General features: G+C 36.0%; 1 protein-coding gene across 5 annotated transcripts in view; it reads right to left on the bottom strand.

Moving 5' to 3' along the window:
- Rock2 (Rho-associated coiled-coil containing protein kinase 2) overlaps positions 1 to 16,842 on the bottom strand; it is a 94,399-nt gene that overhangs the window by 12,428 nt on the left and 65,129 nt on the right. For 3 of the 5 annotated variants that reach the window (XM_087552330.1, XM_087552331.1, NM_013022.2), the window contains 16 exon segments: positions 16,550 to 16,629; positions 16,363 to 16,411; positions 15,630 to 15,765; positions 15,453 to 15,544; positions 14,999 to 15,245; positions 14,380 to 14,486; positions 12,489 to 12,648; positions 9,178 to 9,338; positions 8,663 to 8,847; positions 7,895 to 7,964; positions 6,101 to 6,204; positions 5,651 to 5,837; positions 3,182 to 3,275; positions 2,998 to 3,092; positions 1,484 to 1,663; positions 1,168 to 1,336 (listed from right to left, as the gene is read on the bottom strand). In XM_087552330.1, the coding sequence (XP_087408456.1) occupies positions 1,168 to 1,336; positions 1,484 to 1,663; positions 2,998 to 3,092; positions 3,182 to 3,275; positions 5,651 to 5,837; positions 6,101 to 6,204; positions 7,895 to 7,964; positions 8,663 to 8,847; positions 9,178 to 9,338; positions 12,489 to 12,648; positions 14,380 to 14,486; positions 14,999 to 15,245; positions 15,453 to 15,544; positions 15,630 to 15,765; positions 16,363 to 16,411; positions 16,550 to 16,629 (2,116 nt within the window). 5 annotated transcript variants of the gene reach the window in all.

The following is a 16,842-nucleotide window of genomic DNA, read 5'->3' as shown; positions in this document are numbered from 1 at the left end:
TCTTAAGTCATTAGACTCTGTGCTAATAAATTTTACCCTATTTTTCAAATGAAATTGGCAGAGGGGATGCCATTCTAAGAGAATACTCTAATAATGCAAATCATTACAGGTTTAAACTACTATGCACTAACTGTACTAAGTTGTCTATACTGCACAGTTCCACACAACCGAATTCTATCCCTCATACAGATAGGGAAATTAGAGTCTAAAGAGATCAGTGAGAACCTCTGTGAGTTTAGAAGACATGTATGGGAGTCCCCAGGCATTTCACCTGTGAGGCTTTTCAGGGTGAAAACCAAGTCAAATTGTTTCATGTGTTTCTGAAGACTTAGTACACTGTGGACATGAAAACACAGTGAAAACCTCAACACATTCTTTCAAAGGAGTCATGTATTTTTATATTCGGTACTGTCACTCTTGATATAGAACTACAGAAATGCCTGAAAATAGATGAAGCCATGCATTTTCAAGGATATAGAACATACTGCTTTGTTTCTGGAAAACTGGCAAAAATCAAACGATCTAGCAAGTACAATCACAAGCTATTTGAAAACTGCCTTAAATGCAAATTACAGTTCATGCAGCAATTTACTTTTTACTGCATCTAAACAGCATGTCGGAGCGAGGAGATGTTAGTTAAATGTTATAATTTAAAAAAACAAAAAACAAATTAAGTAGCTGGGAGAACTCTAAAGACAGTAAGATCTTTTTCAGATATCACCTGTACTAATAGGCTCCGATGAACTAGGTAAGTAAGGCAAGGAATCTTCTTCAGAGTCAGAGTCAAGAAGCATGTGAGAACTGGAGGGCTTAGTGGCAATATTGAGAGAGGTAGAGGACCGCTGGTAGGTGAAGGACATGGATTCCATAGTGTGTGACTGAGTGATATGGACTACATACCCACAAGTAAGAAAGTGAGGCAGAGAGAAGAGAAGAAAAAAAGTGAAAAACTTAAACAGATAGGCACTACATGTGAGCTAAACTCCTAAACATTTAGAATTTGTTTGCTTGTTTGTTTTTAATCAAACAAGTCCAAAAGGTCACATGAAGTAGGTTCTCCCTTAAAGAAACGACCAACCTTTTCCCCAAGAGTAAAGTCCTTCGTGAAATTAAAGCAATCACCTGACTTAAATTTAAGGCAAATGCAAGGCTGACTAAGACGTGTACCTGGAAATCCGTCATCAGGCTCAGCATCCCCTGGTCCACTGCCTATACTGGAACTGTCCATACCAATATGCAAGGCCTGGAGCTGCGACCGAAGCTGTTCAATGTCACTGTCTTTACTGTCCAGGGTCATCTGCAGTTCTATTCGAATTTGGCTCTCTTCAGCTATTTGCTGTAAGAAAATGTATTAACAGATGAAATGTACATTGTAATTGTGAGTCGCAGTTCGGTAATAACAACTAATAGAAATGCTCTGCAACCAAAGATAAGAAAATAATTGTTTTTAAAATATGTGTTCTGTGTAAAAGAGTATCCTTACAGCCTGCATTTCATTCAGTTCTTTCTGATATTTGATCATCTGTTGTGTCAATTTTTCACGTTCAGACTTAAGCTCCATATGTAATTTTCTGTTTTCCTTTTCTTTTCTTCGCACATCTGTGTCACTACCACGCTTGACAGGTTCTTTTCGATTCATGATCTCTGCCAACTTATTCACAGCCTTAAAAAATAAGCACATAATAAATTATGTTGGTGTTTTATTCAGAAACTTACTGATTATAAGCTACATAATCACTAGTAATTCCTTTCCTATACACAGGGTTTTAAGGAAATACTTTTTGGCCTGGAGAGATGTCAGTGAGTAAAGTGTCTCCTGTACAAGCACTAGCACCAGAGTTCAGAACCGTGGCACCCATGAATAAAGCAAGGCACCGTGATGCAGTGGAGGTAACAGGAGAATTCCTTAAGTCTCACCCAATTTATGTTCTCTAGATTTAATGAGAGATTTTGTCTCAATGAAAAAAGGGAGAGGGGCTAGACAGATGACTCAATGGTTAAAACTGCTCTCTGTTTTTCTGGACAAGTGGAGTTCAGTTTCCAGTATACAAGTCTAGTACCCAGTACTCCAGCTCCAGTAGAAACAACACCCTCTTCTGGCTTCCATGGGCACGAGTACATAATCAAATGCAAATAAAAATTTTGAAAGAAAAAAAAAAGCAGATAGTAATATAGGAAGACACTAGAAGCCAACATGTGAACTCTATATGCATGCACGTATGCACAGTCCACACGTGTATACATACACACGTGAACATATATAACACATGCATACAACAACACATTTTTTGCCTTATTTTAACTAACATAGCTCTATCATGGATATTCATTCTGTATTCTAGTTAGTTTTTCATTCTCATGACTTTTGATAGTAGGAACCTTTCCCCATTGAGCTATCTTGCCCACTTTCTCGTTGTTTTTGAGAATGCTAATTTGAAGTGTTTACAGGGTTCTGAATGTAGCTTCGGTAGAATGCTTGCCTAGCATATGCCAGTCCCTGGATGTGTTCCCTACTCAATTACAGGCTTGATCTGATATCATCTTCTACTGATCAACTTTCATTATAAGAGATATTTAAACAGGCAGATGTTCCTCTTCCTACTCTGAAGGATGTGAATTCTGCACTGGCACTAAAATGTTCCCTAAACAACAGCAGAGAATGGTACTAGCACCCACATATTAATGCTACAAACACAACTAACTGTGGGAGCTAGAAGAGGGGTATCAATGATCACAGGTGCCCTTTCAGATCATCTGAGTCTTTTCGGGCTATCAGCAAAAAAGAAAAAACAAAAACAAAAACAAAACAAAACTGGGAGAGTGTGGGACACTTCCATATACATGAAGTTTCTTCTAACTTGACTAAAAAAAAAAATCAGAAAATTACTCAAATAATAATATTACTTTGAGCATAGCTTCTACCCTATAGCACTAGAAGTAACAGGTGACAGGAATGTAAACAAAATTCAAAACTGCTTTTCCATTCCAGTGACATACTTGAGTCTTGAGTGTTCGCTCAGTCAGCAGCTGCTTCTCAAACTGTGCTTTAATAGCCGCTGCACTGATCTCTTCATCTTTCAACTTTGACAGTTCTGAAATAAACAGAAATATTAAAGTTACAACAATACTACAGCTACTAGGCACATTCACAATAAGTTTTACTCCCTTGCTAATTACATACGTTCTTGGGTATCTTTCAACTTGTTGTTTAGTTCTTCTTTCTCGTTTGCAAGATTTGCAACATCACTAGTTAGTGTTCTATTTGTTTCTTCAAGCTAAGAAAAGAAGAAGAAAAAAAACTTACATATCAATTTAAAAAATTTTAGTTATCAAGTACTAATCCAACTTGAGACCACTGGATCACCACTCCCCTCTGAACTTCCCCTGTGTTGCCATACTAGTCTTACTCTTGATAAAAATGCTGTTCCCTTAAAACTTCATATGTATCCCAAAAAGCTAAAATTTTATGTTCTTTCAAAAATCTTAGCAGTTCTTTTTTTCTTTAGTAAGAAAAACCACTTAATAAATTAAGAAGAGGGGAAAACAAAGGTTTGTGTTCCATCGGGCTGAACAAGTTTAAAAACTTTAGTATTTCTTTTGGAATATTATTTTAAAAATTAAAAGTGAGGATTTTTTTGTTTTGTTTGAGACAGGGTTTCTCTGGGTAGCCCTGATATCAAACTCAATGGTCCACCTGCCTCTGCTAAGTGCTAGGATTAAAGGCATGTGCCACCACTTGGCTAGAAAAAATGAATTTCTAATGAAGAAGCTGAATCCTTTTTCTATATTCCTTTCAGATTATATTCATATCCTTCCTTCCTGAAGTTTTATTAAAAATTGTTTAACTTTGCCACTAAATACTGTAAATTTCCATTATAAACGAATGAAATAATGTATGTGATTTTTAAAATCACGACTCACTTATATATTAAGGAATTAAACTTGCTAGGCATTGTTGGGCATACCTTTAATCCTAGCACTCAGGAGACAGATGCAGGAGGATGTCTGTAAGATTAAGACTAATTAATGAACATAGTAAGGCCCAGGCAGACAAGGATAGTGAGAATTAAGATGCTATGCGGGAACAGTGGTGAATGTTTCCAATTCCAGCACTTGGAAGGATGAGGTAGGGAAGAATTGTGAATTCTGGGCTATATTAATATTAAAATAAGGAACAGCAAAATGTAATACCCTGTTGATATATAAGATGTAATTCATTTAGATCCAACTTCTATTTATTTCTATTTTCATGTTCAACTTTCCCACCAAATACTGCAAATTTCCATTATAAATACATGAAATAGTATGTAGTAATATTTACGATTTATATGTAGCAATACTTAATGTAACTTCCAGGTTGTTTGCTGAGATAGGGTTTTATATATTGTGGTTTTATCTTGACCTTACTGTGTAACCAAGGGTATCCTTGAACTCCTGACCCTCTTGTCTTCTCCTCCTAAATGTAGGCATGTAGTACTACATCTTTTTAATTTTTTAATGTATCTAAGTGTTTTGCCTGAATGTATAGAAGTGTTTTGTCTTTATAGAATGTGTGCAGCACCTTCAGAGGCCACAAAGGGGCGTCGGACACTCTGGAGCTGGAGTGGAATTAGAAGACAACTATGAGTCCCCATGTGGGTACCGGAATCAAACCTACTTTGGAAGAGTGGTCTGTGCTCTTAAGCACTGAGCCAAGTCTCCACCCTAACCCCCCCAAACACACACACACACACACACACACACACACACACACACACACACACACACACACACACACACAAAACTGCTTATCAATAGAAACATGTAAGGGTTTGCTTTTCATAAGAATTATGGGCTATAAGCATTGTGCCAGTTTGTTTAGCAGATATCTTAGTGTGGACTTTCGTGGGGTTGTACCATATACTTAACTTTACCAATTGTTATACTACTGACTATATTAAACTTATCAAATTGAATTTAACTCTTCATTTGTCGGTTTTTAAAAAGCCATTTTGCACACATGTGAAATTGTCAGGTCTTACTTTCAGGTGTGGTATTTCAAAGCTGTAGCACTCATCTGACCTTTGTTGGAGAAGAGTTAAGTGAAGCATGCACTCATGTACTTGAGCTCTTTTAGACAATTTTCTTCTAAATGCTTTCATCTACTTCACTGAGTCCCAGGGGTTCTTTATGGATTCTAGATATTAGTCTGTTGAATATACATATTCCAAGTATCTTTTCTTTGTTATTCAGGCTGTCTGTCACATGTAAGTTTTAGGTCTATCTGATAGCTTCAAGATTTTATTTTTCACATTTAGTTCTTAAACGAGGTATACTTTACCTAATAAGTAAGGATCTAACTTTATTCCTTTCACCCCAAAATCCCCTTATTCCAAAACCATTTATTGACTGTCCCCTCCTCTCCCACTGGCTGCATACAAAGGTCTTGTATATGTACCTCCTCTATGAACTATTCACCCCCTCAGTGTGGCATTCAGTAGGTCAGCACGAGACTGACTGCTTTTTCGGTCTTTCCTTCAGAAATGTTTCTTTAAACCGTTAGAACCTGATAATAAATATAGCCATATTTTAAATTTATAACTGACAATTCCCAGATGTCTGAGGTTTTATGACACAGCAATTCAATTATAAACCCAAGAATTTTACTTACGGATGCAATTGTAGCGTCCTTTTCAGTAAGCTCTTGTTTGTGTCTAGCCATCATCTCTTTGATTTCCAGCTCTTTCATGATCTTCTCTTTTTCCAAGTCAGAGTATTGCTCCTCAGCAATGGAGCGAGCCAGCTGCTCAGAGTCTGCTTTGGTGAGGGTGATCTCCAGCTGGGCAGCCAAGGAGTCTCTGCAGTTCAGAGACATAGCATAAGAACTCAGGTATAGATGCAATGGGATTGAACTCAGGGTACCATGCATTCTAATCACATATTCTACCTAAGCTAAGTCCCAAATCCCTTGGAGATGGGATTTTAATGATCAATTTTCATTATGAAGTCAAAACTCTTTGTCTACTTAACTTTCAACAGAGTTTTTTTCCTTGGTGGGAAAGAGACTGGGAATTATATAAGAGAACTTACCTACAGACAAGAGACAGGGCCCTGTCCTTACCTTTCATCCTGTAAATCCTGCTTTTTCTGCTGCAACTCTTTACAAAGTTTAGTTTTCTCTTCATTTTCTTCTTTAAGTTCTCTAACTTGTGTTTTATAGAGGGTCTAAGCAGCAAAACAGAAATGCAAGCCCATTATTATCAAGTATATAACTTTCATTCAAAACCCAGCAAGGCAAAAAGCTGAATATATACATTTTTTTTATGTTGCGTAATTTTGGGCTTCTGAGAAATCAACAGGTTTGTGGGCTTTCCCATTTTCTAGTCACCAATTAATAAACATACATTTGTATGGTAGATTGCATTCCACAGCATACTCAACTTCTAATAATTCAACTGGATGTTACATTGTAATTCCAGTTAAATGTACAAGATGGTAGGATAAAGAAAGATGTGATGAAAAACATTGATCTTTCTTTTTCTCTTTAAGCTGACAGATCAATGGAACTACTACATACAAATACTTCATATTGCTGGGAGGTGGAAGCACATCCCTTTTAATTCCAGCAATTGGGAGGCAAAGGCAGGAGGATTTCTGAGTTTGAGGACAGCCAGGCCTACACAGAGAAACTGTCTCTCCCAATAAATAAATAAATAAATAAATAAATAAATAAATAAATAAGGAAGGAAGGAAGGAAGGAAGGAAAATATTTTTACAGTGGTTTCAAAAACACCACAAATGTCAATATGGCAATTTTATTCCTTTCATTACAAAAGCATGTATTTGGGATGAAGAGACAGCTCAGCAGTTATGACATTTCCCACAGGACTAGGGGTCAATTCCCAGCACTCTACACAGCAGCTCACAACTGTCTGTAACTCCAGTATCCAACACCATTGCACAGACTTATGTGCAGGTGAAGCACCAACACAAATAAAATAAAAAATGAATTACTTAAAAAACAACAGCAACAACAACAACAACAACAGCAACAACAACAACAACAACAACAACAGCAGCAACAACAACAACAGCAACAACAACAACAACAGCAACAACAACAACAGCAGCAACAACCCAACCACATATTCTCCACAAAAGGCATCACATGGCTTCACAGAACAGTAACAGCATATGCTTAGAATTATAACCTAGGAACAACAGCTGACTTCTTTTTTTGAAACAGCATCTCCCTTTCTGTTGTCCAGACTGTACTCAATGTTATCGGCTCACGTCACCTTCCCACCTTAGCCTGCTTAGTTGCAGTTATAGCCACACGCCACCAAACCAGTAGGATTAAGGATTTCTCTTAAACTATGTTTTTTTTTTTTTTTTTTTTTTTTCCCCGGGGCTGGGGACAGAACCCAGGGCCTTGCGCTCGCTAGGCAAGCGCTCTACCACTGAGCTAAATCCCCAACCCCTTAAACTATGGTTTTTTGCCTGGTATTTTTTTATACTCTGTGGTGCTGTGTACTGAACTCAGAACCTCCTCCTGGCAACAAGTATTTTACCAGTGAGCTACTTCCCCAATCCTCTGGCTGCTTTTTATGAGCCATGTAAGACGCCATCCAAATCTGTCTGATGTGGTGATAAACTACTAATATCCCAGCACTCGGGATGCGGAGGCAGCAAGTGTGTAAATTGGAGGCTAGCCTAGGAAAGAGAGTGAGGCTGTCTTAAAAACCGAAAACCAAAGCAAGCAAGGACAAACAAACAAAAGCTAAGCCTCTTCCTCTCTTCTGACCTGCAGGGTACCAGGCATACTTACATGCCTAGACCTAAAAATGAACGCACATCAAGTGAATAGCTATCAATTAAAAGACAACCATTCTCCTAGTTCTGCGGAGTCTCTTACTGAGAAATACTGCTCTGCTTCAAGTTGGTCTTGCAGTTCCTTCATCTGCCCATCTGCATCCTGCCGCTCTCTGTGAACACAGAAAGTCATTGTCAGTAACTTACATACATCTTAACCCAGCCACTTTGCAAAGTAAGACTCCCTGAAATCAAGTCATTTTCATGGCAGTGCTAACTTTAGCAATGCCTTTTAAAAGCTCTCATCCCTGACCGGCCTGCTGTCACGAGCCTGTAAGCCTAGCAACTGGGAGGCTGAGGCAGGAAGGACCATGAGTTCAAACCCAGTCTGGAGAATTTCATGAGACCATACATCAAAAAACAAAAACAAGAATCTACACAACTGCAAGCCAGGTGTGGTAACTTATACCCTTGTACTCTGGAGACTGAGGGATAAAAAGATTCCTGGAAGCTTGTGGCCAGCCACAGCTACACAGTGAAACTTTATACACAGTAACAACAACAAAATAACAACAAAAAACAAATCATGCCATTAATCCAACAGCTAATGCAACGTGTACTTGCATTTTCAGTTTTATTTCATTTTATCTTGCTAGATAAGCAGGCTCTGGAATTCAAATCTTATTGTTCACCCTCCCAAGTATTGGCATTATAAAAATCATCACCAGATCTGGCTTTCATTTTAAGTAAATACCAATAAAACACACAGAGAGAGACACAAACACACACAGAGAAACACAGAAAGACAGACAGACATACACACACAAATATAAGAAACTATCTATCAAACTGTCTAAATCAATTAACTTACTTTCGAAGTTCAGCATTTTGCTTTTCCAAGTTCATTTTCATTTCCATAAGATGATTATTTTCTTGTTTTATTTGCTTTTCTGACATTTTTAGGGTGTTAACTTGCTGGGTCTGCATCTTCAGGTCATTTTGCATAAGACAACGCTTCTGAGTTTCCTGCTCTATTTTTAATGTCAAATTTCTAACCTGAAAAAAAGTAAATTGTATACTTGACATTTGAGTAAATTATTTTTCTCAAGAGTGATGCTTTTCTTATTCATATCACATTACAATAATATTTTTAATATTTTTATTTTAAGTTTGATTCAGGAATCAAACTTTTATTTTTAAATAAAATGTCTTTGAAAAGTAACAAAACTTTTCAATTATGGTTAATTTACTCTATCACCAAATCCATTAAAAACCAACAGATTCTACAGAATATTACAATATAATGCACTCACCATTAGACCTCCCTAATAAAGCAAATTTATTATTGGCTCATTAATTTTTTTAATTAATCTAATTCATACTTACATCCTCATTCAGCACATCTTTCTGCTTCAGCAGCTCATTCAGTTTCTGCTGAGACTGTTTGAGGTCACAATCCAATATAGAACATCTCTTCTCGGCTTCCAGAAGTAGGTTCTCCACTTTCTGCTTTAAAGACCTCTCTTCCAACAGCTTCTTCTCCATTTCTATTACAATAAAAGTAGATACAATTATAACTTGGAACTACATTTTAATTAAAAACAAGTGGTACTATCTTATATTGTTGTTTTTAACTGAACATTTTATCACTTTAAATATATTTGGAATATTATAAATTTTACAGGAGTTTCATTTGCAGAGTATAGAATGTATATCATACTACTTGTGATATTACATCTATTCTAATGGAAAAAAGAAAATTCTGTCTTTGTGTCTCTGTAAGACACTGACATTTTTCAATGAAACATTCCAGGCAGATTTCATGACTTTCTATATTAGTACATTATTATGTAGGTGTTTGGAGAGATAGAAAGATTCAGGAATCAAACTTTCTGAGCCTAAATCTTGGCTCTGCGACTTACTAATTATTTGTAAGTTAACTTCTCTGTCCTCAATTTCCTTCTATCTAGGATGGTAACAGTATTTAATCTCCTGAATATGGGAAAAAAGAAAAATACTGCCAGATATATGGTAGACATGAAGTGCTCGTTTATCCTCAGTGTTTTCTGTTTTTTTGTTTGTGGTTTGGTTCTTTTGAATATTTATTTACTTATTTATTTTATGTATGCAAGTACACTGTCTCTGTCTACAGACACACCAGAAGAGGGCATCAGATCCTATTACAGATGGTTGTGAGCCACCATGTGGTTGCTGGAAATTGAACTCAGGACCTCTGGAAGAGCAGTCAGTGCTCTTAAAAGCTGAGCCATCTCTCCAGTGCTGTTGTTTCATTTTTGAAGAATTAATAAAATGTTAAAGAAAACGGAGTAAATCTACTAGATTACTCAGTAGGATTGTAGGTAATCTTCGTTTTTTACAGTTATACTTCCCTTCATTTTTCTTAATGATGTGCACTAAACCTAACTCATCAATCAGAAAAATTAAAAGCACTTTTTATCTTAAGGTAATCAGCAAAGTGTATTAAGTTCAATTTTAAATGTTAGTTAATTGATTAGTATTTCAGTTCATATCTAAGTAGGATTCCTCTGTTCTCTCACACCTAATGTTTAGCATCTAACTATCATTTACAAAAAGTTTCATTAGGTAAAAATTAAATCCATGATTTTTCAGGGCTTTTCTTAAATTTTATTTTTTAAAGTTTACATGTCTTTACACATGGTAGAGGGGCATAAAGTTGATGTCAGATATTTGTCTTGTTTACCCTCCAGTTTATATAATGGGGGCAAGGTCTCTGGGTGAACGCAGAACCCACTAATTTGGGCTGTCTAGCTAATGAGCTACCCCAGGGGTTTCCTCTCTCTGTCTCCTGAGCACTGGATATAAGGTGGGTGGCTTTTACACAGACTCACTCATCCACACACAGCAAAAACTTTACTCATCAAACCATCTCCCTGACCAGAATTGAAAATATTTAATGAAGGGTCTTTAAAACTGTACACAGATAAATGAAACATTCCCTACAAGCTTTATATGTATAACTGCACATCATTTTCACAACCTAACATCACCGTCATTATACCCATACAGGTATCAGCAAAGTTTAAAGCAAAAAGAAGGTCACACTGGTAATAACTGTTCAACCTATGTTCTTCATCTACTGAGGTGATAACATGTAGTAGTACACAGAGCATGTTTCAGATAAGTGTTGTGTGCTTATGTGTAGAATATTAGAAAGTTATCACATATCATGTATTAGTGTTCCAACTGACCAATGGAAACAGTCAAAGTTACATTACACTGATTGTTTCATTTTTGTCAGTCTGGAAAATAGCAAGTAAATGCATTCACTTATTCAATAAATAAAGATATTTGCTGGGTAGTGGTGGCACAAGCCTTTAATCTCAGCACTGGGGAGGCAGAGACAGATCTCTGAGTTTAAGGCCAGCCTGGTCTACAGAGAGAATTCCAGGACAATCAGGGCTACGCAGAGAAACCCTGTTTTAAAAAACAAAACAAGGGGCTGGGGATTTAGCTCAGTGGTAGAGCGCTTACCTAGGAAGCGCAAGGCCCTGGGTTCGGTCCCCAGCTCCGAAAAAAAGAACAAAAAAAAAAAAAAAATCATGTAATATTAGTACAGAGACTAAAAGAAGCATGGAAACTTACTGAGGCGGTAAACATATTCTACACTTGCTTTGGTGGTAGCTATGAGTGTAACAAACATCAAAACTGTTTATACTTTACTGCAAATAAATTACATCTCAAAAATAATGTAATTCTCTTCTAGGCCACAGACAAGGAAATATACAGTTCATCAGCTTAATCTCTTCAGATTATACTTTCTAAATAAAGTGCCTGCTTCATTTCTCTGGTGCTTTGTTTTCTTTTGCTTTTGAGACAGGTCTCACTGTGTAGCCCCACCTGAAACTCACCTGCCTTTGCCTCTTGAGTGCTGAGACTGAAGTCATACGTTACTGTTCATGCCTTGTTTCATTTCTAATCATCCTGAATTAGTTCTTTAAACTAAATTGGTTATAATAAGAAAAGCTAAATGTTGATTATAGTTAAAGACTAAAAGGCTAAGCTATTCATATTATGCCTCAATAAGAAGTAAAATTTCTGTTTCAGTGTTTTAAGATGTGGATATAAAAATTTTCAAGTACTGATTATTTCTGTAATTTCAAATCTATGTTAATAATAAATAATCGAGAAACTATCCTAAAACAGCTCTAAAGCAAAGACTGGTTTGTGGAAGTTAACTTTGGAATCTATTAGTATGATATGACTTTAAAAAAACCTAACTGGCATCTTTAGTATGTCAGTCTAAAATACTCAGTGAGTTACTTCTGAGTCTAGCTGGACCAGCTACTATGTAGGTCCCTGTCATATGTAACTATCAATAATTTTGTAACATAGCTGGTGAAATGTCACACTATAGTAACTGTATGTCAAAGGACATATCTCTACAATATCAGTAGATATAGAAGGTCACACTGCACACTTTTTACCACCAGTACCATTGAAACATTACGTTCTTTCAGACCTAAAAATATGGTAGAATTATTTGGTATTTAGAAATTATTGCAATAGATCAAAGGTTAAAAAAAATATATATAATATTTCCTTACTAATTTTCTTCCTTTCAGCTCCCAATACTTGCCAATAAATAAATATTTCATAAAATCAAGACTGACTCTAGATTCCTGGAAAATGTTGCAGGAATACCCCTCAGTGCATACCTTTCATGGCTTCTGATTTAGCTTCTTCAATGGATTCATAGATCTTATTTTTATCCGCTAGTCGTGCTTTTGTGGTCTTGTGTTCAGCTTCTTCTTGTTCTAAACTCTGCTGTATAACTTTCAGTTGATATGTCATATCTATTTCCATGTTGCTCTTTTCCTATGAGACATTTCCAATGGTAACTATTAACAGAATTTCAAAAACTTTTAAAATTACTTTTAAATAGTCTCACTATGAATGTTGAGTATTCTCTCCTTTCCTTCATCTGAGCTTCTTGTAACAGTAACCAATGGACTCTACCACACATTCACACTGTTGTTTTGAGATCTGAATTGAGCCTGTTTAATTTCAGTTAAACGATCAGTGCTATTCTTACCACTTCCCAGCCTCTCTTACTATTTCTCTAATCTGCACCTGACACTATCCACTGATGCAGTTTGACACTGTATCCCTGCTCTCATCTTCCTGTCACCTCTGAAGTTTCCCCAGCTACCTCTAGTTTTACCTTTTTTAAAAAAGATTTTATTGTAAATGTGTGTGTGTTTGTGTTGTTCTGTACATGTATATGTATGTATACCACATATGTGCCTGGTACACATATAAGTCGGAAAAGGGTGACAGATCCCCTGGAATTGGAGTTAAAGGTGTTTGTAAGCTACACTGTAACTGCTGGGAATCAAACCTGGGTCATCTGCAAGAAAAACAAATGCTCTTAACTACTCAGCCATCTCTCTAGCTGCAGGATGATGGTATTCTTTAGATACAGGGTCTCTCTTCCTAAAGCATTTTCTCAAAATTTAAAAATGTAGCTAATGGCTATCATTTGGGAGGCAAAGGCAGGCAGATCTCTGAAAGTTTGAGGCCAGCCTTGCCTACATAGTTAAGACTCTGTCTCAAACAAAACGTGACATTTTAATCTAATTATATTAAACAACAACAAAAACCCTCAAGATGTTTTACTGCCCAAATAGTAGGTATTTTTCTGTTATGCTGAAGAATGAACTCAGGGTCTTGGACATACCAAGTAAGCACTCTACCACTAAGCTACATGGCTAACCAGACACACTGTAAGTGTGAAAATCTTGGATAACAGAAGTCAGTCTATTTTCTACATGTGCCCCAACATTTGCAACACAGACTACATGGCCAATAAACCTGGAGTATTCATTATCTGACCCTTAAAGGATTAGTTTGCTGACGCCATACTCTAAAATACTCACTAAACAAGCAAACCAACCACTGCTGTTCTCTACTCTCAGTTTTCTTCAAGTGGCTATCTTCTACTTTTTTCTAGCCCACCTCTCTGATCAATCATGTCAAGGGCTCATTTTCTACATCTGAAAGGCATACTGTGTCCAAACAGCTAGCAATTTTGCTTGCATATAATACTTTAAAATTACCTAGGGCTTTATTATTACTATTTTGTCAAGCCAGGAACTCACCAGGTGAATAAACAAATGAAAATAAAATATTAACTAGAAATAATTGTATCTGTAGTATTAAAAAAACCAACTCTTGTGCTTGTCACAAGAAATATTTTAATTTTTAAGATATCCCAGTCAAAATTTGAATTTTTCTACATTGTATAAAATTCTCAAAGAATAAAATATATATCTTAAAGTCTTAATTTCTCCTGGGTCTCTAGAAAAGCATCATCATTATATACCCTGAAGCCCTTCCTTTATATAGCCCAGCATACCAAGGGCTGCCTTTATTGTATTAGTTTTAGCCCTTATTTGCATATCAAGTCCAAATACAAAAGAGCCCATTTACATATGGAAATACTCTACCTTAAATAGCAATTTAGTTGTTCTCTTATTTTGGTCCCGTCTCTCATCTAAAATCACACTGCTTTCTTCTTATACACAAAGTACAGCATGCCATGCCTACCTTCTCTAAGTCAGTGAGCTTCTCCTGCAGCTGTCTCTTCTCCAGCTCTACTTTTGCTAGTAAGGTTTTGCCAGTCTTCAAATCTTCTTCCAACCCAGATATTCTACCTAAAAATTAAAGCATTGTTTAAAACAACATACTCAAAATGCATTTCATTAAAAATTATCTATCTTATATTTTAGAGTTGTTATTTGTGAGCAAGAGTTTTAGAACCTGTCAGAACAGGACTTTAAAGTTAATTTACTAGAACTCAATCAACAACCTAAATTTAAATGACACTAATTGAAAATACATCTTTTGCTCACAAATTGTATGAACATACTTGTAATGTTCTAATTTTACTTTATAATTTTTATTTGAATTAATGTGTTTGAGGGTGGGTCGATGCATATGAGTGCAGTGTTTAAGGAGGCCAGAGGAGGGCATTGGAACCCCTGAAGTTGGAGTTACAGGCAATTGTGGACCTCCTGGTGGAGGAACTGAACTTATTAGCAACTCGTGCTCAACAGTCTCTCCAAACAAAAACCCAGACTCCCCAGGTTACTGCAGTGCATTACTCATCTAAAGTTATTTCAAAATTATGAATTATCAGTATCAAATCAATCACTGTTTTTTATACCTTGTAAATCATTAATTATCTCTGATCCATGGGTCCGGTCCCTTCTTTCAGATTCTAGAGCTGACTGAAGATTGATAAATTCCTTCTCAAGTTTTAACTTGGCAGTTTCAAGCAGGCAGTTTTTATCTTGTAGATCTCTATTGTTAGATTCCAGCTGCTGAATCTGTTTGGAACTTTCTGCCTGGGTTTTTCTTAACCGTGCTGCAGTATCAGACTCTGTTCTTAGCAAAGCATTAGCTTCATCCAGCTGTTATCCAATTCAAAAGCAAACAGATAATCACTAATGTAATATAGTAAAAACGCATCAATTTATTGTCTTGTTACAAGCTACTTATATAAGAAATTCAAAGCATTTCCCCAGGCATCATCTCCTTAAGTGTTAGAGCTAAGGGCTTTGCAGCACAAACATTGACAGACGTGGATAAAATTAGCACTTTCCACACAGACAACTTACTTGTTTCTGGAGCTGATTGACCTTCTCAGTGGATATCTGAGAGCTCTGGTTTCTTTTCTTCAAATCTTCAAGTTGATCTTTTAAGCTGTTAACTATAAAACAAAGCGTTTTAGCCACAAGCTTCAATATAACACACATATTCAATATTTTTCTTATTAAACAATTTATGTCACAAACCATCATTTTCCAAATTCCGTTTCTTGTCAGCTTCATGATCAGCTTTCCGTTGATATTCTGCATTTTTGTGCTGAAGAAGGGCCTTTTCTCTTTCTAGCTGTCTTAATGTTGATTCCACATTTTTCCTAAAGGTAATCTGAAATAACACTTAATGTTATTATCAAAAGAAAATATGAAAGTCATACTGGTAACATTGTTCAACATGTCAGTAATCCCAAACACATGAAAGAAGAAACCTAAAAGGCCATCATTGTTTTGTTAAAATTATAATGTTCTCCATATTTGCAAATTTATTATATTATTAATAGTCAAGCTTTCTGGAACTTTCTATCACTAACAAACCATCACTACTCGATCCCATGGACCTAAAAAGAATTTACTTCTTTTTAAAGCACAGCAGCTACTTTTATCATCATACAAAAGCAGGTGGTCTTTTTTAAATTAACTTTTAAGTTAGCATACACAGTAAAGCTTTCATTATGGCATTTTCAGACAAATATACCATCATACTTTTTTTTTAAATCTCGAAAAACCTACAAATATTAAATTAACTGTGACTGATTAAAAAAGTCTAGGTAACAGAAATCACTTATACTAATTTCCGTTTTGTTCATCTATGACACAGATAGGTTTTACTAATATGTATTACATGATACTAGGAGAACTTCATATCTAAGTACGCATTAAAGATTTTTACTAGCAAAAAGGTTAATAAAGTACAGAAAATTTTTACCTCTTCTTCTAGTTCCTTTGCTGTTTTCTCTAGACGAGTATTAATAGACCTAAAGAATTTTAGAAAGAAGCAGTAAATAAAATAATACTAATTTGTAAGAAAAGCATAGTCTACTCATTGAGGAAGTACTTTTTTAAGTAATATGTGCTTGTCATTTTCAGGACTGTATTTAAGCCCAGCAGCATACTTGCACTTCTGTTCCAGTTCCTCCTTGGCTTGTACCTCACTGCTAAGGTGTTCTTCTAGTGCATATAATTTTTTCTGAATCTGTCAAAAAATAAGAAATTATTAAGTTTTAGTCATAAAGATGAGACGCTTTAAAAAAAACAATACTGTTCCACCATTCCCACTTACTAGACCCCTCTGTAAGAATATAGGACTTTTACCTGCTTAGTGTGACATTGACTCAGAGGGAAAGCTCCCTCGCCTCTCTCATTCACAGTACATATACAGATATAAACGCATTTAAGAAATAAACTC

The sequence above is a fragment of the Rattus norvegicus genome, chromosome 6, assembly GCF_021556685.1.
Source record: "Rattus norvegicus strain SHRSP/BbbUtx chromosome 6, alternate assembly SHRSP_T2T, whole genome shotgun sequence".
In the NCBI taxonomy this organism is placed as follows: domain Eukaryota; kingdom Metazoa; phylum Chordata; class Mammalia; order Rodentia; family Muridae; genus Rattus; species Rattus norvegicus.
This window is presented reverse-complemented; position numbering and strand designations above follow the sequence as displayed.